At 36.9% G+C, this 27,479-nt stretch overlaps 2 protein-coding genes across 4 annotated transcripts; both read left to right on the top strand.

Annotated features, from left to right (window-relative positions):
- Positions 1–8,487: 8,487 nt before the first annotated feature.
- On the top strand, positions 8,488–16,534 carry zranb2 (zinc finger, RAN-binding domain containing 2). Of its 3 annotated transcripts, none has more exons than XM_079883480.1 (10): positions 8,488–9,024; positions 9,568–9,620; positions 10,511–10,619; positions 13,340–13,422; positions 13,536–13,612; positions 13,707–13,853; positions 14,086–14,231; positions 14,737–14,808; positions 15,248–15,394; positions 15,594–16,534. In XM_079883480.1, the coding sequence occupies exons 1-10, from the start codon at positions 8,969–8,971 to the stop codon at positions 15,646–15,648; spliced, it is 945 nt and encodes a 314-aa protein (XP_079739606.1). In that variant the 5' UTR covers positions 8,488–8,968; the 3' UTR covers positions 15,649–16,534. The 3 variants fall into 3 exon arrangements, with proteins under 3 accessions (XP_079739606.1, XP_079739605.1, XP_079739604.1); XM_079883479.1 differs by having other exon boundaries at positions 15,242–15,394; XM_079883478.1 differs by having other exon boundaries at positions 15,242–15,610.
- A 626-nt stretch (positions 16,535–17,160) lies between these two features.
- ptger3 (prostaglandin E receptor 3 (subtype EP3)) lies at positions 17,161–23,954 on the top strand. Its single transcript, XM_079883477.1, has 2 exons — positions 17,161–18,317; positions 19,390–23,954. Exons 1-2 carry the CDS (start codon positions 17,463–17,465, stop codon positions 19,744–19,746), a joined length of 1,212 nt encoding a protein of 403 aa, XP_079739603.1. The 5' UTR covers positions 17,161–17,462; the 3' UTR covers positions 19,747–23,954.
- The last annotated feature ends 3,525 nt before the right edge of the window (positions 23,955–27,479 follow it).

Raw genomic sequence — 27,479 nt, 5'->3', positions numbered from 1 at the left:
TTGTGAACCCCTCGGGGACCAAAATCTAATTAGAATGACCATTTGGTAAGCATATTGAATTATCTGGGTTTATAAGGAAAATGGGCAAAAGTTTCAGGAAGTCTGTAGGTAGACTTGCCACACGATCGCTGTGTGTAGTTTTTCGTTGCCAGGTGATATAATTCCTAGATTTCCAAATTGTTGTTATTTGATTGACCGATGATTTTATTCTATGAATTGGATTTTGAATTATTGTTCTATTACCTGGTCAATAAATTTTAAACATTTGATTTTATTCTGACTGACTCTGAAATTGTTTTTCCCAAGTAGATTAAACTGATTCGTATGTTCCCGCAAGTTTTGCGTCAGATTAGTGTCGACTAATATTTGGCATCAATTCAAGTGTACTTGGTTTGCAAAGACAAGAAGTGAATTTCCGTTTAGAACAGCAAATGCTGCTTGACCAATCTAAATTTGGGTGTGTCTTACCTCTGTTTTAATTTAATGTTACTTTAGATAAGTGTACGTGGGAAACCAGGGCATGGCCAATTCAAAGCTATTATAAGAGAAGTAATGTTGGTTAAATCTGTAATAGTGGTCATAGTTAAATTAATGTGTATGCAATTGCATGGGGGCTATACCAAAGTATCTTTGATTGTGTAAACGTGAATGTGACCGATCTCAGCATTTACCTCTGTTTGGTGACCAAAACTGATGAGCTTGTGTACGTGAGACCCGCAGAAGACTTGAGGACCTCTGAGCGACATCGTTTTCTAATCTGGAACGGCTAAAATATACTTAAAGAGTTAAAAAGAATAACCAAACGTTCACTCACTTTTAATGATGCTCAGATATCATTAAAACCTTTTTCATTTATGGAGTCGGATGAAATAACGAGGCAATACATATGAGAAAATGTATTTCATTTAATCTTGTTGTGTTGCGTAAAAGGAAAGACAGTAACGCCCAGAAACTTTCCCCGTATTGTTGAAGACCGCCATTTGGACAACCTATTTTTCACATTTGATTTTATTTCATACAACTCAATACTGCTACACTAAGAAGTTTTGTCTGAAAAACATCACATTATCCAGCTTTCTCTAGAAACTGAAAGGCATATCACTACAATCTTTTTTTTAAAGACAGAGCAAATTATCATGCAACCTAGTGCCCAACCTTGTGCATAAAACTGTATATTAATACATAATAAATATTTTAGATACCATACTGTGGCGAGCAGATGAGGCCAAGGGCCGTGAGAGAGCGGCGCGAGGCCGGTGGCGTGATTAAAGATGAGCGACACCTGCACGACGCACCGGTCTCATATCTCTCACGGAGGAGCGGAAGCATAAAAGGAGGAGCGATGACAGTGGAGAGCGAGAGAGGACCAGGCCTGGACTTGTGTTGTGTTTTGTTTTATTATATGTGACAGCAGTCGTCCGTGAGGGGCTGCTGTCTTTTACTTTACTTTCGTTTTGTATTTGTTTTATTTTTGGTATTAAAATGTGTGTTAACGTTCGCCGGTTCCCGCCTTCTTCTTCCCACAACATCTAACCTCGTTACACATGCAACAGCCTTTTTATTTGCATACTAACATTTTAAAGTTTTTAAGTTATTTGGATGTTGCTGATAATATCAGACTGTTTTAAAATATGATCTTTTTTTTTTTAACTAAATGCATTTATGAGTATCATAATCATATTTTTAATCTCCTTCCTGAATTTATTCCTTCCATTTTTGCTTCCAACTGTATTAGAATAATTGATCTTACTTTTCTGCTGATGATACTGATGCATTGTACAAACATCCATGGCAGCTTTTATGTTATGTGGTTTTCAAAAAGTGTACAAGATGAATAAAGACATGATTCTGGATGGGTGATGACATGTTCTTTACTTCCATGTAACCATGTATGTGTCATCCCTCTTTTCCTAGAGCTGCAAATCACAAGAAAAATGACCTTTACATTACAACCTGCCATTTGAAGATTGCCTTCCCCCAACTCATCTGGTTGCTTTGATCAAGGTAACTTACGTTTCAGACGTCCATGTAAACACAGCTATCTAATTCCTAACAAAGACTGTTCTACACTGCACATGTCGGAACAAACATGTCTGTATACACATGTACAGACAAGCAAGGAGGCAGCCACGGGTCGTGCAAGGTGCATGCTGGGATATTAAGTGTTGAATAGATGCATTATCTAAAGATTCTGTCATATATTATTCACAAGAGTCACAGAATTGCCATTATCGTATTAGTTGATAATTAATTAGTACAGAATTATGCATTTCCTTAAGATGCATGAACTGTATGATGCTGAATATTGGTGATGCTTGATTCATCGTCTTTTACTGTTCGCTAGTTTTGTTCAATAACGGGTGTGAAATCCGGATACTCGTGTCTACAACTTATTGCATCCAAACATGTCCATATATACAGTATTTCGTTGGGCTTTCCATACAACCTCGTAGTGATGGAAAGTCTCATTTATTTCTAAGAATCTGTTCATCGAACAGGTCATTTCAATGAACTTGTTAAAAAAATCCATTCAGTAATTCTTTAAGCAATTGAGATGAGTCATTGGCTCAACAACCACTCAGAATGATTCACTAACGGGTTCAAATGATTAATTGAATAGATCAGTCTCAAAAGAACAATTTGTTGACAATTTGGGCATCACTTCAATTTTGCCCCTCTCTCTCTCTCTCTTAATAATAATGTAATAATCATTCTTCTGACTCAACTTGATTCACCATTCAACCAGTTTAACCATTCAAGATTTGCTCTTGCCTGTGTTGATCCACCAACTAGACCAGCACTAAACCAGTGTGGTCCAGCATGGGAATTCATGGCCTATAGACTTGTCAGAAGGGTATATCTGCACTGGTTTAATGCAGTGGCAGTGCATACATACAGTAATGGCATTGATGCTGTTAACCACACAGAAGACATTGTGTATGTGTCATGTGTCCTTCACGTCCAGAAGCTACAGAGAATGTGTCGAGGGCAGAAGATCTCTTAACAACAGCGTATAAGATGACAAGGAACAGAACACTGATGGCTCTATCGAGCCAGCTGTCCCTCAAAATCTTCCAGCATCAATCACACTGATGCGCTGTTATATATCCTCCGCCGCGGCATCTTCAGGGGTCAACACGCTCAACTGCACCAGCGGTGCTTTATTCTGCTTAGCAAGGCTAACGTAATGTTTTCACTGTTTAACAGTCTACAAAATTGATGATGTTATCGCTAAGAAGCAATTGGGTATCGCTCTCAGGGAATATTAATTAGATATATGAAGATGTTTATCAAAAGTTTAAAAAGTGTTTTAATTCTGTGATTTTCTTCAAAGCAATTACCCGACACTATCCAAGTATGATATAGATAAGCATCTTGGTTGTTGAATGTATTAACTCTATGGGTGTCTTGCATTCAAAGCAGGAGTGAAGGATTTATTCTACCAACACAGAGGAATCAATTTGCTGCCAGATTCATCCATTACATTAATATGTTCAAGTGGTCATTTGGTCTTCAGTAGCGATAGCATACAAGGAGGAGACTGGCAGACTGACGCCAGTGCTGGATAACCAGACCGTTGTCTGCCTCCATGCCCCATCCGCAGGGTAAAAGCTGTTGGATACGGGGGAAGGTGGCTTAACTGTCTCCAATTTAACGCCTCATTATGCAAATTGATCATCTCAATTGACCATCACTCTGATAATGGCAGGGCCAGACTGCAGGGGAGTTGAGATATTCCTCCAGAAAACATCAGTTAAATGTCCTGAGAGCTAAAAATAAGATTTGGATGTGAATTGAAGGAGACACTCTAGATGGTTTTCAATGGGGCATGACTATGCAGAGTGGCAATGAAGCTAAGAGTTACCTCAGTGACCTGATGGTCAGACACCCTGAAATGTCAACTGTAATTTGGTTTTAAAGGACAGCTATGACAGAAACTCAGCACGTTACTACGGCACGTCTCAGGGGTGAGTTAGATGTTGGCACCCTTAAAACGGTGTTTGGTGTTAACCTGTTGCTGCAAATTAAGATGATGTGCAAATAACGATTATTTGCATGCCATTGCAAGCACCGTGTGGATGAGCTGGCTCAGTCAGGGCTTAATTGCATTGATTGGGCTGGCCAGCTCTTCCTAATCTAGGATTATTATGATACATTAACAGCTGTGACTTGTTGTTTACAAGGCATTTATCAAGTGTTGTCAGTATAATGGGACAAATTCCTACCTATCACGTTTATCACTGACTGAATCAGCCCTGTCAGATCCAGATGACGAACCAATCTGGGAAAAAGGCTAAATGGGCGCCTTCAGACGATGCTACTTCACCCTAAAAATATCCATTTTAAATTAGGAAAACAATCAAATTGTTTATCCTATTTGATTGAAGCGAGACAATGATTTTATGTATGGTTTACATAATTGATGAGGGCGCGTGCACTGAACTGACTGTTCAATATATAATGTGCGGTACAGAAAGTAATTCAGGTTAATGTTCTCTCTGAACCTTTCATGCCAAAATGGACTGTGGGTTTGTACTTGAAGGGTTCAGGAAAGACATATAATGTTGCCATGTTCCTCATGCAAAATGACAGTAAATTAATTTGAGAAGACTATACTGTTGCTAAATGACACTAGCCTCTGAGTGTCAATGTAATATTCCTTATCAGTGAATCATTTAACTGAACACTAATTAAAACAGACCTGAGGATTTGACAAACATATGTTGCTCTAGACGGAGAAAGAGAAGAGAGGGATGGATGAAGAGAGAAGGAGAGAAGGAGGTTGCGATGAGTCAGTGTGTTTTCCCCCTAGTTGTCTGAGTGAGGATGCTTCATATTCCACCGTATCGATTTCCGCTTCTTTTTGAAGTGGTTCCCGAAAGTGAATCATTCCAATTACACAAGAACTTGTGTGACAGCTCTGACAGAAACATTTGAATTATGACTGCAGTCGATCCATTGGCCTTGTTTGGGAACGAGGGGTTTGGATATTGCATTTTGCTCAGTCTCGCCGGCACGAGGGCACATGTTGTCATTGGAGATTGCCTTTCAATCTGTAAAATGCTTTATCTGTGCAACACTAGATCTGATTGTAGAACAATAGCTTTATACAGGTGGGAGCGTTCTTTTCACATTATATTTTTCTAGCCATCAAGTGGGGATAGATTTTACAGGGGAGGTGTCGTGAAAAAAAACATCAAAAATATATTTTAATGAAAAGGGGTTGTAGTTTCATAGAGATGTGATGTGATTGACTTTTAATATAGCAGAAAATCAAGTTTAGCGAAACATATGTTCATCAAAACCCTTTCTTTTCATTATAATAAAAGTAAATAAGGACTAGGGCTGTTAAGCTCCAAAATGACCCCAAAAAAACACTATAAAAATAGCACATACTACTTGCCCACAAGTGTTCTGAGGCCATACGATAGTGATTTACACACCAAAATGTTGTTGTTTTTTTAGTCCGATCTTTTTAATTGAATCAGTTTTCACAAGACTGGCCTGAATGATTCATTCATGATTCAGACTGATCCGATTCAAATGTTAGAACAGTGAAGGAGAAGAGGGGTTGTCTTGATTGAATAAAGATTTACATACATTTAATAGCACTTCTGCATCCTTTTTGAAGCTTGAAGAGAGCTCAAGTCCCTGTTAATTGTAAGTAAATAAAAAAATGACAAATAAATAATCACAAAAGTTGCATTTTTTAGGTGAACTATTTCTTTGTGTCCTCATCACGCCCTGTTTTTGAATATGATATCCTAATGAATGGTATCTCACCTTTTTCTTTTTTTTTTTACTTCACCCTCCCTGAATGATTACTGTTATGACATGGGACAGGCCATTTTCTCACCTCACTAGCATCACTTTAAAGCAAGATGCGATGTCACTTTACGTTACACTGTACATAACATTATTATCCGTTCAGCTTTCGAGCATGAGGTCACCTCTGAGAAGAGAAATGAAGACATGATAGCACTCATCTAGATGAGAATATTTATCTAGTGTCGCTGTCCTCCCTCCGACTTATTCAACGTACAAAAATCCATTGCAATGGAGCCCCACTGCGGATGACCTTCTGAATGAGAAGTGCTCCCATGCATTGACAATGAATATGCATTAGAGAGATTACAATGAGGTGACAAGGCAGGAGCTCTCATCCAAATACCAGCACAGCTGGCAGCCAGCTTTCCTGAGCTACTCCTCACCTCTTACATAAGAGCACAGCAAGCTGACAACAACTCACCATCCGTTCATGCAAACCAAAAGATCTCTGTCGCTGTTCTCGCCTGTCTCGCTTTTGATTCAACAAGAGCGGCTGCAAGAACAACTTCCTTGCACAAGGAAGGAAATCATTGTATTAGTGCGTGGGGGAATACAAGCTACTGTTATTAGCTCATTATGATGAAGTGTCAAAGTAACAACTCTCTTCCTATCAGGAAAAGCTTCCACCATCTGTCAGACCCTGAAATCCCAGGTGGCTTCATATAGGGATTCAAACCTCTGTTGGTTGCCCTTCACTGTCAAAAAAGCACCTGAGTGGAACATCCCAAGGATGACCAAGCACTGGACGGTGACATTTGCAAGCCCAAAAACACATTTGCACCCATGATCGATTATTGCTGTTAGTTGTTGTATCAATGATTGCTTATAAGTGTGAGGTGAGAGGAGGCATGAGGATGCCGAGAAGTGTTGCGGGACTATTTTGAATAGTAAAAAAAAAATAAAAAAAATAAATCCACTCACAGAAGAGTGTTCTTTCTCATGATTCTACTGATAAAGAAATGTATTATTCATAAAGTTCTTGTTTTCATTTCAATGAGCTCCTGCTGAAATGTGTATTTGTATTTTTATGCACATACACAAACATGGTAGAAGGGAAGGCTAATCTTAATATATTTACATAACCTTTCTTGGCTGACGCTGTTTTATCGAAGTCGATTTGATAAAAAGGTGCAAGCTAAAAAGCATAAATGTAAAATCAAATCTGTCATTAAGTCTTTGTCATTTACATCACTCTTCAATATTTAACATTTATATGTAACATTCATCAAAAGACTGTCCATCCAAAAATGTGTTTATGTAAATGGTCACGGCAAAATGTGGGCATCAGATATTTTTAAACACCTCTACTTGAAAAACAATGTGGGCACCCTGACTCATAAGCAACGCACCAGCTGTGCGAGAGACCTCTGAAACAGTGTGAGTTTGGCAGAGAATGGAGGACAGGCTTAGCTTGGTGAGCACCAACAAGGATGGGTCCTATCTAAGTCCCTGCAGGACTGAGAACTCGCAGTGGGAGGAATGTCTCAGCTCCATCTGGCCCAGCAACGTGTGTGCCTTCATGCCGAACCGAACCAAGGTCTGCAAAATGTTGGCACAACGTGTGAGGCATTGCATAAGGATAACATTTGAAAGGAAAGATTCAGAGATATGTCACCATATGTCTGTGGAAATCTGCATGTTCCTCACATATGGCAATGGCATGTAGGTCTGTGATTTTTACTCTTTTCTGTGATGCATGTGTAAATGTTAGCATGGGAACAAGCCTGTAGTGAGCACAGACATTGCTGCCAAATGTAGCCTGGCAGGCTGTTGTGTGGTGAACACAATCTGCCATCTAGTGGACACATTTAAAGCACACGTGCGAAAGTTAAAACAAATAGATATAAAATATAACCCGAATATTTTATGAACTTATACCTTTGAATTTTGTGGATTGGAAAAAAAAAAAAAATAGGCTATATATATATATTATTTTTTTTTGCATTTGTTGTATCTGGTGAATGCAGGTAAAGTGGGCCAATTTTTGTTAAACTTGTAATTTAGATAGCCTTTTTTTTTTTTTTTTTTTTTTTTTTTTTTTCATTACTACTTTTGTTCATTTTAAGGTCCAGGTACAGTTATAACGCGTTATTTGCAAGGTTATTTTTGAGATCATGCACTCGAGACAAATTTATTTTCAGGTAAAGTGGGCAATCCCTGATTTATCAAAAAAGAATCCTGTGTCTTAATAATATAAATTATTTATTAACACATATTGTCAAACATACACATTCAACAACATATTTAACAAACCCAAAAGCAATTCATCAGTTTCCTCAATAGGTGTAAAATTCAAAACAACTGTGTACAATTCAAACAACTGATAGAACGTAAGATAGATAGATAGATAGATAGATAGATAGATAGATAGATAGATAGATAGATAGATAGATAGATAGATAGATAGATAGATAGATAGATAGATAGATAGATAGATAGATAGATAGATAGATAGATAGATATACCATATAGGGTACCACCGAATACCATTAACGTGTTGAATTTGAATTTTTTGCTGTTTGTTATTATATTTTTATTCTAATTGTAGGCTATTGTTATTTATGAAACTCTCTACAAAAATAAATAAATGGCTAATATGAAATCATGAAAATGATTCATGCAGGGAATTAAAACGAATGTGTAGTGTCTATTTTTGGCAATCAGGAGTAGGCCTGTCATCTGTTTGATCTGTCTCACGTTGGCTGGTTTAGACAAATGCGTTTCTTTAAGAAATAAATCGAAGTTCATAGCACGTATGTAATGCGTAAGGTTGTGCTGTTGCATGTGAAGTTTGTGGCTGTGGTTCAAAACCTAGCAAGTCGCCTACGAAGGCAGCATCGTTTGGTGTCTGGAATCCGCCTGCCGTGTCCTATTTTTTACAGTCTATGGTCGTGTCCAAAATTTGCGAAGGGAAGCAGCCAATTAGATTTGAGACGCAACCCATGTGTGCCTTTCGGTGTGGCAGCAAACGAATTCTCGTATAATATACGCTCTTTCACACTCTGAATCTGAAAAGTGTTGTTTTTGCCGTACGTTTAATGTTGAAACTCGGTAGTGTTGGTGTATTAAACACATATTGATTCTCATAAGGTGTTCATTTCTTTGAAGCATTGTGGCGGGGGCAACTGAGAGGACGAACATGTCCGGGAAGAGTTTTCGCGTTAGCGACGGGGACTGGATCTGTCCCGATAAAAAGTAAGACTTGATGCATAGTGGTTTATTAAAAAGCCTAATGATGGATATGTTTGCAGTTCTTTAAAGCCAAAACTTGTGCGAAATCAATATTGGACGAGGGAAGCTCACATGCTACTGTTAGCATAGCTTCTGTTAGCTTTAGCGCGCGTTTGTAGTGTGTGAATGGGCCTGTAAACGCCATTAAAAGCGTAATTTCACAAATTTAAACGGTAAACTCTTTCTTTCCTCTAAAACACTGGTAATCAAATGTTTTTTTTTAGCGTTGCATACTCAAAATTCTTTGGTAAACATTAACAATTAGCTAGTCAGATATGTGCGCAAGTCTGCTTACTAACTGCCATTATATCGTCTTTATTAGAAAATGCAGTGCCATTGGGCTAATTAACTTAAATAAATAAATCTGTGTGCACCACTGGAGCGTCTCACTATTGTTTGAAAGTGTCAGTGAGGTAGCCTGTTCATTGTGTGTATGAATGTTGATTGGTGTTTATAATGTAACGTTATTCTTGAGACCTAACCAGTTTTATCTTTGTAACATCTAAGGTGTGGAAATGTCAACTTTGCTAGAAGAACGAGCTGTAACAGATGTGGCAGGGGTAAGTGAATTATATTTAGACGTGTGTCTAAATGTGTCCAATACATTGTGTTTTAATGCTTAAAGTTCTTTCCTAAAGGGGTAGTTCACCCAAAAATTATGTCACCCTCATGTTGTTCCACATCCATAAGACTTCTGTTCATCTTCGAAACACAAATTAACTTATTTTTAAGGAAGGCTGAGAGATTTTTGTTCCTACATTTAAAGTCTATTCAGCCTAAACTCTGACGGTTCAACGAATTCATAAAGAGATTGCAAAAGGAAACCAAATTCAATGTTTATCTGGTTTACTAAAAGTCTTAAAGGAATAGTTCACTTGACAATAAAAATTCTGTCATCATTTACTCACCCTCAAGTTATTTCAAACCTGTATGAATTTCTTTCTTCTGCTGAACACAAAGGAAGATATTTTGAAGAATGTCGATAACCAAAAAGTTGATTCGCCCCTCTGACTTCCATAGTATTTTTTTCCTACTATGTAAGTCAATGGGGCCCATCAACTGTCTGGTTACCGACATTCTTCAAAATATCATCTTTTGTGTTCAGCAGAAGGATAAAATTCATACAGGTTTAAAAAAACATGAGGGTGTGTCAACGATGACATATTTTTCATTTTTTAAATGAACTATTCCTTTAATAAAATTTCTTCGTCATTTATTTTTCATTTATCTCCTTATAAACGTTTTGAATTGTCAGAGTTTGGGGTGAATAGACTTTTTAATGGAGGGATGAATCTCTTTGATTTCATTAAACATGTCTTAATTTGTGTTTTGAAAATAAATGAATGAAAGACTTGATTTGACATAAGAGAGTAACAGAATTTTCACTTTTGAGTGAACTATCCCTTTAACATGATTAGTTTAAACTAATTAGTCAATGCTCTTTAAACAGAAAAGACAACTGAAGCAAAGATGATGAAAGCAGGGGGGACAGAGATTGGAAAGACCCTTGCTGAGAAGAGCAGAGGTCTCTTCAGTGCAAACGACTGGCAGTGCAAAACGTGGGTATTGCTATAAAATTATACTTCCAATGTGTAAATTTGATGTGATAGTAAAGTAAACCATTACTTCCAACTCCTTCATATTTTACTTCTCATTTGAAACACACACTGTTCATTCTGCTTAATGAAACAGAATAAATGTACACAGTGTAATATCTTGTCAGTTCACAAGTAAAAAATTGTCGCTTTTGTATCCCTCAAAAAAGCTTTTTGTGTAATGCTGCTCTGGTTTTATCCAGGTTTTTTTGGGGGGGGGGGGGTTGTATTGAAGGTGTGGATGGGCAGTTCTAGTCCTGAAAGGCCGTTGTTCTGTGGACTTAGGCTCAATCAAACTAAATCAAACACTCCTGTGAAATTCAAACCAAATGCTGCCTTCAAGTGCACCTTGGAAACTCGTACTTCCGAGTCGAGCGTCATTCATTCAATTTGGAAACCATGGAAATAGCCTAAACAAAATAATTATATTCTGGACAATAAACCCAAATAACTGCATCTGAGTTTAAAATAAAAATATTTATTTTTTGTCACTTAATTATTCATGGCATCACAACAAAAATGTTGTTACATAAAGCATACTGTGAAAGTTTAGTGATCAACTTTAAACCATTTGCTACAGACTAGGGCTGTACTCAACCAAAGAAAATCTTGGTCGACTGAAGTCCTGAAATTTTCGACTAAAAATCGACTAAAATCGACTAAAAATGACGTTAGAAAAAAAACGTTAAATTAATTAGATGCGCACTGTGCGCAGTACTTGGTAGCCTTGTTGTCCGCCTAAATGAATTATAAATAAACATAAACAACTAGTAGGCTATTTGCAGTATATTAAATCGTTTTTGACCTAATTATTTTGCACTGAAATGAGTCTGACACTCGAGTCTGTCAGCTCTGACAGCGCTGCATCACGTGCACCTGCGCAATATTATAGCTTATGATTTCCGAAAATAGTACTATGTTGTCAACTAGTGATATCATCACAAGAACTGTTGAGGAATATGCAACATAATTTAGACAATTATTTTTGTCATATGTTATAATAATAAGTTATAACTGTCAGACACTATCATTTCACCGTGCATGTCCTCGCACCGAGCGAGGCTGAACATGAGCTCAGCTTCGCAGCTGAGACACGAATAGACTATTAACTTAAAGCTTTTACTCTTAATAAACACAAAAGGCACGTCCACTTTAATAAAAAAATAATATTTATTAAACAAACCAGATCAAGAGCAGAAACGAAATAAAGTGCATAACTGAAAAATAAAGCATCCTAGGCTCAAAACTAACACAACCAACAGCACAGCGCAATTGCGCATTAGGCTCCAAATAAAAAATAAAAAAGTTAGGTTATCACACTAAAACATTGAAATATGCAAATTCTGATATGTTCATAGCCTACTCAAAACAGACAGGGCAAGCTAACGCAGACAAGTGAGCTTACCACTTTTAGATGATATGTCATGTTTGTCGTCAAGCTGTGGAAAACTGTTGCTTGCAAACTTTGCATTCGACCTTTTTCCTGTTATCAATTTTAACAAAATGCTGCCACACTGTCGATTTCTTTGTTGTTGACATGTTAGAAGAGGACTGACTATTAAACGCTCTCAGAATTAAATAAATAATATTCAGCATCAAACCTTCTACGCTCGACGCTCTCTCTTGGGTTGAACTAATCCAAAAAAGGTGAAAACAAGGGGGGTGTTTTGAAGACAGACTGTTACAGTGAAACAAGGGTACTCTGAAAACACCCCCATTAGCAGTTAGTGCTTTCCACCTGATGAAATGAGCGCGCCTCAGCGCGGCAAAACTGATGAAATAAACGCGGCAGAAAATCGACCAATCAGAATTTTGGTCGAACCAGAACGTATCGACCAACTAATCGACTAGGACAGTACAGCCCTACTACAGACTTGCTTTCAGCTCACTGGTCTCTATATATAGATTACAGATGTATATATTTTACGTTATAGATCAGTGTTTCTGCCATATGCTCATAAAAGTCACAAAGACCCTGTTTACACCTGGTATTAAGATGCATTTTGATCAATCAGATCACAAGTGGACGACTCTAAATACAGGTGTAAAGGGGGTGTAAAAGTAGACAAACTTTCATAGTGTAAACACTCACGTGGTCGAATGCGTTCGACCAGCCTCAAAAGACCTCCTTCTCTCTGCCTACTGACCTAATGTGTAAACATTATGGGAAGCGCGCTAGCCAGAGGGGATTTAAACTTTAGCCCTATTCGCACTGGATTAGTATTATCTGGGCACCTCGTGTGATTTAGAAATTACCCACCCACATCTGAATTTCATGTGGCGCATTCGCACAGGATAAGCGAAGCCTGTGATTTTACTCGAATTTACTGACTTATCCCCCCGGATGTGATATCAATAGGCTATTGCTTGGAAATGTCTTGTCGTTCTAGGTCTTGCGGCTTTCAGAACAGAAACTAAAGGATCACTACTTGTGATCCGATTGACCAAAACGCATCTTAATACCAGGTGTAAACAGGGCCAAAGTCTTCAGTATTATTTGAAAATCACTGGCAGGTGTGTATGATTTGGCATGGAGCTAAACTCTGCAGGACAGTGGCCCTCCAGGACCAGAAATCGCTGGGTTATATTCCCAAATCCAACCCATATTGGACTATAAGCTATTTGTGAATCGCTAATTCACCAGTTATTCATTTCTAAACTTGTTCTTGTTTGTTTAAATCTAGGTGTGGCAATGTAAACTGGGCCAGAAGATCAGAGTGCAACATGTGTAACACTCCTAAATATGCCAAACTGGAGGAAAGGACAGGTATGCTCTGTCTGTTCAAAATAGAATGCCAGTGTAATTTTTTGCATATTGACGGAATTTTTTTGCCATCATTTTTGGTTAATGCCATACGCTTGATCCTCGTCTCTTAACAGGATACGGTGGCGGATTCAACGAGAGAGAGAACTTAGTCTACAATGAGCGAGAGGAGTCTGATGGCGAGTACGATGAGGTCAGTTGGGATTTTTATTTTTCATTCTACAGAGATGAGTAGTTGATTTATGTCATTTTTCGTCATTTAATTATTTTGTCTGTCTTCTGGACAGTTTGGGCGCATAAAAAAGAAGTATCGTGGGAAAAGTAAGAAGGACACTGAAAAGAAAGAGGAACCAAAAAAAGAAGATAAAAAAGATGATGGTGACGATGATGAGGAAGACGAAGATGAAGGAGATCTTTCAAAATACAAACTTGATGTAAGTGATTTATTTTCTGCAGTTCTGTGTTAGTGGTCTTATACTTTTATTTTGAATAGCTATATTGACCACACTATCAAATTGTTTACTTGTAAAGGTACCGCAGTCATACAGATAGGATTTGAATAACAAATTGTAATAGGCTGCAGTGTGAACAAATCCTTGGATCTTTAGCAGATATATGAAACTACTGTCACAGTTTTTGATGTGCTTTTAATTTTGACACTATTAGGATGATGACGATGATGATGAAGAAGAAGAAGATGCAGATTTGTCCAAGTACGATTTGGATGCTAGTGATGAGAAGAAAGGGAGTCCCTCGGGCTCCTCGCGCTCATCTTCTCGCTCGTCCAGTTCAAGTTCCCGGTCTAGGTCCAGGTAAAAGGGTACAGGTCAAGGGTAACTCCAGGCAAATGTCAGTATCAGCTCAAATCTTTATTCAAATCTTATCGTATTAATCTGTTTTAATGTTTAATTTCTTTTTCTTTCCTTTTTGCTTCCTTTTAGTATTTGTAAAAAATATATTTTGTCTTTTTCAACTGCATTTTTGATTCTGACATGATAGTATAAAACTTGATGCTATTTGACGAAAACAATCATGTAAATTCAATGCTCTACAATTTGAAGTAATTCATGCCACTAACACAACTTGAAAAGGGTTTAAAGATTAAACAAAATGTCTTTATGCACAAAAAGACCTTTTATGCAAACCTCTATGATGATTAAGTAGATATTTTGTCTGAAAAATGTCAAAGCTGATCTTTCCTTTTTTAAACACTTGTCATTTGATAGTGACTGTTCTTGGGTTTTCATCAGAATATCTTTAACTTTCAGAAAAATTGGAAATTTGTGGTGTGTTTTTGTTGATGCCCGTGTTTTGCAGATCCCGGTCCAGGAGCTCATCCAGTTCCCGATCTCGATCTCGCTCTCGCTCTCGCTCCAGGTCCAAATCCAGGTGAATGAGGTCACATGCACTCTCCAGGAGAGAGAGTGTGTGTATGAATAGCCAGTGGCTCTAGTGAACTTAAACAGAAGTCGACTTTTGATCTCTGTTAATAAGATGAGGGAGCAGTGAAATGTAGCTTCTTTGGGAATTTTTGCACAGGATTTTTTTACTTTTTGTTCAATTTATCTGATTACACTGTGACATCTGACAGGCAATTAGAGCTTCAAGTTGTTCTGAAACTCTTGATGGGTTCTGCTTTGTTCTTTTGAAAAGTTCAGCTGGTCAGGCCTACAGCTTTGGTCTTTTTCAGAAGTTGTAGTATTTAGAGGGCTGTGGATGGATGTTTTCCTCCCATTTCAGTCTGTTTGGTAGTGTTATTATAGTAATCTGTATAGCGATATTTGTTGACCTCATGTGAATGCTTATTTATCCCCTTTGAAAGATCCAGCTCCAGATCAGGAAAGGGCTCTGCTTCCTCAAAGAAGAGGTCTCGTTCCCCTTCATCATCGCCTGAGGGAGGTCAGAAGAGGAGTCGTTCCAGGTCCTCCTCTGGTGGCCGCAAAAAAAGACGCTCACGATCGCACTCGTCTGAAAGGTTTGGTGTAACACATGGTGTCCTGGATACCAGGCGTCCTTCTGCATTATACACAGGGCTCAGTGCTAATACAGTACATGATTGAAACGAATGTGCTTTTCTCTGTACAAAACCTTATTCTTTGTTTTGATATCAAGAGCCAAATCACTTAATCAGTCATGGTCCTTCTCCTTGTCTCTTTCTTTCTACCTCTCTTTAGGCGCAGAGACTCATCTGGATCGTCCCACTCTGGCTCAAGCTCAAAACAGAAATGATTAGCAAAAGAAACAGATCTTTCTAAAACTGCATGTTGTTTTTTCCTACTCCAGTTTTGTTTTGTTTTTTTGTGCTATTGCAACTACCCAACTGTTTGAGTTCACATTGATTTCCATGGGGGAAAAAAACTTGCGCACGTTCACATAACCTCTTCTCAAAAAAAAAATTTTTTTTTTTTTTTTACATCTAGCCAAATCTTTCAACACGATAACTCAAGGTGTAAAGTCTATAGCGTAAGTGGATTTACAGAGAAACAAGTCTGTGACTGTATAAATGGCACATATTTCCTGGACATCAAATTGTGTAAATTTATATGGCAGAAGTAGTTTTATCCATCCATTGTCAGATATTACTGCAGTCCAAATAACCAGTTTATTAACAAAAAATTTGTTGATTTAAAAAAAAGATACTCAATCAGATGCTGGTTTTGTAGATCTTTTGTGATGTAAAACACTTGTTTAAACATTATTTAATCATGTCAGCAATGCCAGCATCTGAAAGTTAAAAAGTGATTTTCCTCTGAGGCATAACATTGCCTTGTCTAATTGTGTGCGTTAAAGGTAAGTATGTTTTTTATACTTGTAGAGATTTATTTTCTTCTGGTAAGACAGATGAAATGCAAAATTTGTTTGTCCTTTTTTTTTTTTTTTTTTAATTTTGAGATTCATCACTTGTAGAATTAAGAAACGTTTTAAAGTGCACAAACTCAAATTACTTGTAAATTACTGGTTATGTTTTTTCTTCCGTGGTAAAATCAAATTTGGAACATGTAATCTGAAATATTCAACCATCCCCACCCCTTCTGACATGAAATATGAAAATGTTTTACTGTTCATTAACATGATTTGACAGTGTAATCAACATGAATAAACACTTGTTAATCTGAATCTTTTGTTTGCACTGTTTTTGTCTTTCCATGTTTATTGTATTGGGAGATGTGATGAGAATTTTTCTCTCCCCAATATGTCTGCCTCCCCCTTATTTAAATCACAGAGCATATAGGCTACCACGCTGCTACTCGTGGTAAATTTTAGTGATGTTTGTGAAATTACACATCAAGTTTTTCGCTTAATGTCCTTGTCTATTTTATAGAATTTTTTTTTATTATGAGTCTGTATGAATTATTGTTAACGATCAAAATACACCTACTCTACGTTTGCACATTATAACGACGAGTTGCTGAGAATCGTTTCACGTGCGCTAGATGGCACTTGTTGCGTTCAAACGCATCTGTGAGCTGGTGGTGCAGGGAATCATTATCGAATTAAACATTCAACAGTGAGTTTTTATTCCCGTTTAGAGATTTGCCTATCACCAAAGTTATTTGTATTTTGTTTTTAAAAATTGAGCGATCGTTAAACCTAAAATCTCCTTGAGAAATTTTTTAAAAAGTTCACCTACTGAAAGTTTGTGTAGGCTAATTCACATTGTATTTTTTTTAAATTCCCTCGGTTATACACAAACGAATGTGGTCCCTCGGCTTTGGTTGAGGGCCAAATTTACTCTTTTCTGACACACACCGTCACCGAACAGCAGGAAAAAATCTTACTGAATTCGCATTTGGAACTGAGCAACACGTGTAGCTTATATAGGCTATATATATTAAAACAGTATTGTTGAAGTAAATATATTCTTTGTTGAACTTGCACTTCTGTTGTCTTTTTCAGCATATTTTACATTTCCATAAGGGTCCCGCCTCTGTGTTTATAGCGCGCGCTCGGACAGCAGAGCGCACAAAGTGAGACGGACTTCACTGAGCACTCTACCTGTTTCAAAGGGCTATTGTGGCCATGAACACGCTCCCTGAAAAAGGATGACATCCAAATGTCAGTCTTCAGATGTCTTGCCACAAAACCTGACTGCTGGAACCATGACGTGGGAGAAGAACGTCTCCAAATCTTCGCAGGACAGAACGGGCAACGGCGCCAGCTGTGGCTCGGTGTCCGTGTTTTTCCCCATCGTTATGATGATCACTGGAATGGTCGGAAACTCTCTCGCTATGCTGCTAGTTTCTAGTGCATACAGAAAAAAGGAAAACAAAAGGAAGAAATCCTTTTTGCTTTGCATCGGCTCGTTGGCGTTAACTGATCTTTTCGGCCAACTGCTTACAAGTCCGATTGTCATTTCTGTGTACAGAGCAGATCTGAAATGGAAACGCGTGGACCCATCGGGAACTCTGTGCGCCTTCTTCGGGGTGTGCATGACCACTTTTGGCTTGTGTCCTCTCTTTTTAGCCAGTGCCATGGCCATTGAAAGGGCCTTGGCCATCACTGCTCCTCACTGGTACTCACATTACATGAAAACCAGTGTGACCAAGCAGGTTCTGGTCATCATTTGGTGCCTAGTTTTGATCTTTGCCTTATTGCCCATTGCTGGGGTTGGGCAGTACACTTTGCAGTGGCCAGGCTCTTGGTGCTTCATAAGTACAGGTGACAAGGACATAACGGGAAATACGTTTTTTGCCACGACCTTTGCGGTATTGGGGATATTTTCTTTACTGGTTACTTTGTCTTGTAATGTTATGACCATTCGTGCATTGGTTACACGTTGCAAAACGAAGCCAAGCTCGACCCAGTCGTCCAAGCAATGGGAAAGGTTAACAACAGAGACTGTTATTCAGTTGATGGGCATTATGTGTGTCCTGTTGACTTGCTGGTCACCTCTACTGGTATGTATCATATCAGCCTTTGCCAGACGCACTTACTGTAGATATCAGATGAAAGCTTGCAGTGTCATTCCTGCTCGAACTTTAATGTACCCTGCAACAAAAAGCCTCAATTGATATTGGATAAAACAGAATATATGAATGTCTAGGGTGAACTCCATAGGTATTTAGTACTGTACATGTTCACTGTAAAAATATATGATCAATAAGTTATAACAACATGTTTATACAAGATTCAACTCATTTTTAAAGTCAGTTTAATGTAATTTAAGTTGAGATGACTTAAACATCCAAGTTGATTGTACTTAAAAATTTAAGACCGCAAACATTTTTTACAATGTTGGAGGGCTGTACTTGTTACCAGTATGTATTTTTTTAGCAATCATTTGAGATTAGTTACTGTTTACCCTGTGATTTCTATCCAAAAAGAGTTGCTGTTATGATTTTACATTCTGCAAAAATGTCAGTTTTTCCCAGTTATGTAATTTCATAACTAGGCCCACGCAGAATATGCAAATTCATTTTTTGTAGAATGGGTTGAATATGTTATGGCCAATAGTAATAAATTGCAGATATTTAATTTTTTTTTTTTAAATAACACCCAACACTAATTAGCCATTTTAACAAGACATCACAATGTTATTATATGCAGTATTTTGAGATCTAATAAAGATTACATTTAGCACTGTTATTAAATTATAAGTGTTTTTAAGTATTAATTAAGTGAGCGTTATTTGGCGCCAAAGTTAATTTAAATGTAAAATTAGGGGAATCAGATTACTGCACAATTAAATATCCAATTTCAGTCAATACATATCCAATATCAACTGATAGCGTTTATTATTTAAAAAATGACAAATATCCATAAAACAGCATTTCCTGGAACTAAGAGTACTGAACATTTATTGGTACCTAAAAACCTGCAGGGGTGTAAAACTTTGTGAATGACCGGCATACAGAATTACAGAAATCTGCTGAGCAGTCTTTGGAAGTCTATAAGCACAAAGAGTTTTTCTTAATTTTTTAATCATTCATATAATATGCCCATTTTGGTGTGTCTCCTCCCATTCTGCAGGTCCTTATGTTGAAGATGATCTCAACCCACACATCCTCCCATCAGTGCAGTTCTGCTGCTGTGTCTCTCTCACCCCAGGACTTACAGATGGACTGTAATTTCTTTCTCACAGCCATACGTCTGGCCTCGCTCAATCAGATTCTAGATCCGTGGGTTTACCTGCTCCTGAGAGAGATTCTCCTGAGGAAGTTCTGCCAGGTGGCCAGCGCAGTATCCAAGTGCTCACTGGACGTGCAGAAGGAAACCCAGAGTCCTCTAGATGCCCTAAATAAAAAGGCCATTCAGAATGATAATGTTCACAAACAGTCCCTGAACATGGGGAACAGTAACTTGAATGGGGGCCAAGAGGAACAGTGACGGTTGTGCAAAAACTGAATAGGAATAAAAACAAGGAATAAAATGACAAAGGGTAATACCCCATGATCAGAAAAATGATGAGGTGGAAACTTTCTGTGGATTGGTGCATTGATGTAGGTTGATGTCATCAGCATTCTACCACGCAAACCCATCACTTTTCTGTGTCACTGTCACAGTCAACACATTTATTTTGTCTCTCAGTGACCTTTGAAGTGAAACAAAATGGCAAGACCTTAAAATAATGACATATGCAGGGTTCCCACTGACATGGAAATATCATACAAGGTAAAACAAAAAAATTAAGATGATTTTTTTTTTTTAGTGGTGCATTAACATTTATGTTCAGCTCGTCATAATTTCATATAAAAAAAAATTGAAATAAAAACAATGGAAACAAATTGTTAAAAAGATCTGGGGATCCTGCATACAACCGCAATATTGGCAAATTAGATTTAGTTTGCCGGTTCCCATGGAGACTGTTAATTTTAAACTACATTCAGTACATTATACTTTTATTCACATGCCAAGTGCAAGAAAAAAAAATGAAGGAATATTTCTTGATGCTAATTTATGACATTTCAGAGCTGCTTAATTTGCAGTAAAATGCTGAATGGTCTCAAATACCTCCTGCTTTGCATATATTCACTCATTTTAAAGCCTCTTACAAAGCCTCTAAACTTTTATTTTGTGCATTTCTCAATCCCAAGCCGGCAGAGCTCTTTTTGAGGTTGATAGCCATAACCGTGGATATGTTTAATTGAATTCCATGCTTGAATTTTTCAGTTGGATTCCGGAGTGAAGTTATAATGCGAATGGCTCTAATTCAATAGTGTGCTGAGATGCTTCTGGCCTTAGAACAGCTTCTTTTCAGTGTTAATTTTAATAGCCAGCCCTCATTTTTTGATGCACAGAGTGCCTCAAGGTGCTGCATCTTTTATGCGCACTATTCTTGATAACATCCGTTGTGATCATAGCCAAAAGCCTTTAAAATTCAAATGGAAAGCAATTTCAACATATGATGCTGAGTCATTCGTGGAAATTGCTTTTTATACCAGTCGTAAAGAGGCCATTAAAGCTTTGTTCTTTCCATATTTTGCATCCTTTAAGTGGTACGTTATGTAACATTTGAGGTAGGTTGACTTTGTGAAAGATATTGAATGAGCAGTTTCATATTACACCTGGCTGATAAGATGGCACGCAGTCATTTTTGTTTGTGGAATTTTAATTGAACATGCATACATTATTGACATGGATGATTGAAGCTGTTCTTCTAATTGGGCCCTTCAGTTTCACATCTGTAACCATGCATCATACTGAGTGTGACTGAACATCATCTTAGCATATTATATATTTTCACTGTGCAGTTGGTTATTGTTATAGAGAGGACCCATGGATCATTAGTTATGCTAAACAGCAGATTATATTCATGGCACATGCAAATACATTTGTGATGTATTAAACAATATTAGAAGTAAAAAGGCAAATTTTAAGCTTTTATTCAAAGAATAATTACGATCTGTAATTTGTTGAAGGAAAATATTGTCAAAAGAATTCTCCCAGTTTTTATAAAGCTCTGCCTTTGTGCCTCAAATTCTTTGAAACCAGCTTAAATCTCCAGGACACTGAAAATGTTTGCAGTTATGATTTTACACCCTATATAGATTAAAAGAAAACGAGCGAGGAAGATGCCAAAGCAGTATCTGGGAAAAGGGGAGGGGAAATGTAATTGATTTCATAGACCTCTGACCTCTATAAAATACATCAGTGTGAAGAGGTGGCATGACCAGAAAATACATTTGGAAGATTGCAAGAAATTATAGTATTCTGTTTCCACCAAAAAGAGCTTTCGGCAAATCCATATAATAACCTTGTGTAGAAAACCCTGATCTCTGATTGCTCTGGAAATTTTATGGTATTTGCAGGAGTCAATATTTATCAATGGGAGATGGAATACTTTTTGTAAATGGATTTAGCATGTGACATATGCTCTCAGGCAGTGATTACAAAGTAAAATTAATGAATCTGACATGGGACTTAATTAATAGTGAAATGAACGTGGCTCGGGCTGCACTGTCAGACGCGATTAACTTGCCGTTGTGCACTTGGGTAGCTGCTGAATGGGGAAATGGAAAATAGTATGACATAATTATATGCATAAATTAAAAGTCCAAATGCAGGTCTGCGATCAGCTCGCTTGTGCATTGAGCTGATAAACAAGGTCTGGCTTGTGACCCTTCAGTGCTTTCTGCGTATGAATGTAACTGTTTCCTATAGATTCTTATCATATCCAACATCAAAGCTGTTCAGAACATTGTATTTATGTTGTCAAAGGCATCTAATCAGATTTTCTTTCATATAGAAAGGTTTATTTAAAAAGGATATTTTATATATCACCCACTTAAACCCATTTGGCTTTCTTTCTTTCTAGAGAGCTTTAATGTTTAAGAAATCAAAAGCAAACTAAAAGTAAAAAAAAAAGAACCACACATTATGTTCATCAAAGACATCTAACGTATGTCTTCAGAATAAATATATAAATAATGGAAAATTTGTGATGCATGATGCTTTTGAGTCCCTCTTCTTTGTAAAAGCATGGGGGGGGGGGGGTGAATGGGGAATGAATGAATGGGAATCCATTCATTCATTTTCCAAACCGCTTGTCCTACACTGTAAAACATTTTGTTGGTTTAACTTAAAAAAGTGAGTTACCTGGTTGCCTTAAAATTTAGAGTTCTTTGAAATTAAAAATTTGAGTTAAAACAATAGATATTATTTTAAAACTCAAAATAGTATGTTAACTGAACCACATTAATTACCTCAGTTGATTTTTCAAAAGAAAAAAGTTGAGATAAAAAATTATGAAAAATTATGTTTTTACAGTGTATGTAAACATGAGAAAAAAATGCACCTGAAAATGTACCACATGAGAAAGAAAGTCATGACATTATTGTATTATCTAATGCAGACACATTTTTAAGTGTGATTAAGTGTCAATAGTTCTTGGGGCTATACTGTAAGTGGATCTACAGAACAGAAGATGAACCATTGATTTATCTGTAATCATAATTCATTGTATATGTGCAGGTAATAAGAGCTGCCAGGTTTGTTTGCATGTGAAGCCACCAGCAAATCATTTTGGCTCATAGCCTACCTGTGAATGTCCTATTGCCAGATGCCAAATCACGAATGCCACGAAGTGTGGCAAGTCTGCATTAAAAACAACAGGGTTTCATGAATGTATTACGAGTTTTGCATTTATTTATGTTGTAAGACAATGACAGCTCTGGCTGTGAACCCGGAGTCCCGGAGCTGTACACGCTAAGCTTGTATCAACAGATGGTCGTGGTGCTGCTTGTGTGTTTTTGATAAGAGATGTTTGCATATTCTTGCAACTGTTTGACATGTCTGCTAACTGCTCTGATGTGCTTGCCTTGTAATTGTGCCTCTAAAGTGTATCATTATTTGATTCTGTACTGTCTGTGTTTTCCATTCACCGGGATGGACTGTGTTTCATGCCATTATCATAATTTAATTCGGAAGTGTTTCTGTAATAGTTAGCACCCCCATCCACATTTTGCACAATAACCATAACTAGGAGTCGCTTGACATGGTTGCAACATTTTCCATCAATTGTGTTGCTGAGGAATTATTTCAAATGACTATTTTGTTCAGAAACTTGTTCAAATCGTTGTATTCTCATAATAGTATATAACCAGGTGCCAGTTCTTTATTGATACATGAATAATCATTTAGTTTTTATTTGGCTATATGGGAGATGGCTTTGTCATTTCCAATCCATCTATATTCTCTAGTTGTCACTGGCAATTGTCGTTTGAACCTTTCTGGATCCGCCATTAAATTGATAAGTTTAATTATATCAAGTGCTGTGAGAAAAGGCTATAAATCTCCACCTCCAACATCCTCACACGCAATATAGCCTACTAGCCGAGACTCCTTCTTTATGTGTACAGATGTGACGTAATGACGCAAAGATTTGCTCGAATTTCCAGCGGAAATCCACCAGTACTTAAAAACATTATTACAAGCTTACCGTTTTGAATCGAGCTAAGGTAAGCAGATAGTTTTGAACACTGGCTGGTTATGTATTTGCTCAAAAATTTATTTTGGATCATTTTTAACCCAAAAAAGTTACGGACTGCAGCTTTAAGAAATGTACTTTTGCTGTGGTTAAATAAATGTTCAGTGATATCTTCCAAAGACTTTTTAATTTGGGCAATTTTTTTCTCTGTATAGAGTTGAAATGGCAACTAGTTAAGCTCACCCCTATTATAATTAAACTTGGAAAGCTTCTTTATTGCACAATGCACCTTTCTTAACCCTTTCATGCATAGTGGTCACTACAGTGGACAGCTATTAAAAAAGCATTTTCTTGAATTTGCACGGGTTTTGATGGCATAGTTGCACATCAACCTCTTCAGTGGACCCTGGTGCATCATCCTATACATTGCAACCAAGTGGCAAGCCGTTGTGTTTCGATTTTTTCCCCCTCCAAACCAAAATGGCCAATGGTCAGTCAGAAATGCCAAGTTGCTCCAGAATATCCACCCAATCCGTCTATCTTAGGAGACTCTTGTAGGTAAAAAACAAGTAATAAAAACTCAGTGAGTGTTTTAGCGCAATTTTCTGACGTCATGGGATCACAACACTAAGAGATAGTAAATCTTTTTATGTTTTTTTTTTTTTTTTTTTTTTGTGTGCAATACAAAAAAAATACGAGATTAGACCTTCCTTAACATAATGCCGAAAACCCGAAGTCTCTAGGTGGTCTGGTTGAGGAGGAGATAGAAGTGCAAGATTGGTGCGCACAGACAGAACAGAAATCATGAGTTAACAATCGCAATTTTGTCCGTAGGAAAATTGCGCAAAAAAAATATTGCAGCATCAAGAAATATCTAATGAGTCCTATCACAGTTAAATTTTCCAAGTTTTGATTTTAGATTGGGAGAAAAATCTGATTAATCATCTGTCCACTATAGTGGACCTCATGTATCAATGGCTATATTTCAGCTACAATTCATAATTATAATGTGAATATTGTTTATGAAAATACTTAATCTGCAGTGACTTTTTTGACTGTAAATAAATGTTTTTGTATTATTAGAATGTAATTTTCATTGACATCAAAAAAGTTATGTGATCACATAATGTATGTGACTTGTAATGCATTACTTGTTAGATCAAAAAGTAATCTGATTTCATAATGAACATTATTGTAATGCATTTCTTTACTCGTAACATCAAAAAGTAATCTGATTACATAATGCACGTTACTTGTAATGCGTTTCTTTACTCGTAACATCAAAAAGTAATCTGATTACGTAATGCACATTACTTGTAATTAATTACTTTACTTGTTAGATCAAAAAGTAATCTGATTAGGTAATGCATGTTACTTGTAATACATTACTCGTAACATAAAAAAACATCTGATTACGTAATGCATGTTACTTGTAACACATTACTTTACTTGTAACATCAAAAAAGTAATCTGAATGCGTTATGCATGTTACTTGTAATGCGTTACCCCCAACACTGCTCATTTCAGATGAGATTGAAAAAAATGTATTGCTAGGTTTTCTCAGAGGAGGGCTATGCTAGAAATGTGTCCATCTTGAACATAATCAGAATTATCAGCTAATAAGGGTAAATTGACGTACTCTGGTACACTGGAGGGAGCATCTGAGTGGTTTCCACAGTTGTACCTTGACAGGCTGTAGAAAATTCTGATGGAATCACGTCCTCATGTTCAGTTGCCTTTGCAGTATTTCACATTTATATTTTTTGTATATATTTTATAGTTTTCAGATGATTTGATATAATTTTATTGATTAGTTTGTTAAATTCACATACTTTATCTGTTTGATTATTGTATTATGTTTAATACAGTATCTCTTCAGTTTAAACCATAAATGCATACTGTCCACTCAAGTGGACATCTGAAAATCTCTTTGAAAAATGTGTTTAAAAAAAAAAAAAAATAAAAAAAAATTCAAAACACATAGGAAAAAAAATCCTGACTGAGGTTATCGTAATTCATGCATGAAAGGGTTCAAATTAAGCCTAAAATGTGTTTTATTATCACTAATAGTAAGGATAGTATGAGCACTGTATAATATCAGTCTTTAAATGCAAGATATTTAAAGTGTACCTAAAGTATACTTGCAATAATTCCACTTTAGCACAATTAAATACTTAAGTATATCTTAAGTTGGACCTCAGCACTATTCCAGGATAACAAAAGTGCATTAAGTACAAAATTAGTTGTTAGCAGACTATAAGACTATATTAATTTAGTATACCAAAAGTACAATTGCAGGGTATTGAGTATAAATATGTAAATTTATTTTTAGTATACTTGGCATAAAATAAATGTAATCAAAATACATTTTTGTTTATTTGTCATTAGGGTATAAAAAACTCAAATTGAGTGGCATAACTCATCGGATTTGCATGTCATATATGGGGAAATTTACAGAGAATGTGATTTTGCGTTAAAAAGTGAGATGCCGCACTATAATATCCAACAGTGCTGATGAATGGGAAAAAAGGCAGGGTTTCGAGATGTGTTTTTAAAAGTTTTCAAAACGCCACTCTCAAGCATGAGACACTGAACAAGCGGTCAAAGAACCAGCCCTTATTCCCTTTGAATTCATGACAGTTCATTTAAAAGGACCAAAACTGAACCTTCTGTCATCATTTACTCACCCTCATGTCTTTCTTGACATTCAGCTAGAAAATTATTTTGGTGTTTCGTGCAAGAAAGAAAGTCATATGGGTTTCAAAAGACATGAGGGTAAGTAAATAATGACATATTTTTCATTTTAGGTGGATTTTGCTTTAAATTAACATTACAAATACAACAAGATCTCTTTTATAAAGGTTTACGTGAAAGTTATGTTCATATTTAAATCTCTTGCTTGAAGTCTTTGTTGAAACTGGATTGAAGTCCATTTATGGAGACAAAAAACCCTTAACATTTTGTTCCCAGAGGTTCACAATCAGACAAGACTTGTTGACGTCTTGCATGTGCTAATGTTTTTTGTGTTGTGACTCAAGAGTTCGCACATATTTATGGTTTGTTCTTTCTGGGTTTTTTTCTTCATAGCTGTTTACATTTGCCCTGAGAGCTTTTTCCATTAATTACAGAATTGTAATTAGACTCAGCTTTGTTATCAGAATTGTTGTCTTTTGTCTCAGTGTTGAGTTTGCCATTGCTTATCATTAATCTTGTCTCTAATAGCTGAAATATGTGGATGTCATTTAAAAATTCAAAATGTTAAATGCTTTTCAAAAATGTTCACATTATTTGTTGATTATTTTGTAAACTTGATCCAGAGAGATACATCTCTACAGGTATCATAGAGACATTATATGCTCCTTTTGAAAAGGGAACAAAAAGAGTGACTGCATCACAAGATAACAGACCAAGAGGCTGTTCGTTCAATCCATTAGTGGCTGTACTGAAGATCTATTTCAATACTGCACAACTGGCTAATGTGCATAATGGCTATCTGGCTGTCGTTCTCTCTGCAGCTGTACCTGTGCCAAGATGTCTGCCAGAAATCAATAAGAAGATTCCTCAATTTGCAAATTAAAGTTTGCCAGCAGCCATATCACCCTGTAGCCTAAGACTGGTTGCCCACTAAGCAGGGTTGAGCCTGGTTAATACCTGGATGTGAGACCTCCTGGGAAAACCAGGTTGCTGCTGGTTG

Source organism: Squalius cephalus (genome assembly GCF_949319135.1).
Source record: "Squalius cephalus genome assembly, chromosome: 10".
Classification (NCBI taxonomy): Eukaryota; Metazoa; Chordata; class Actinopteri; order Cypriniformes; family Leuciscidae; genus Squalius; species Squalius cephalus.
This window is presented reverse-complemented; position numbering and strand designations above follow the sequence as displayed.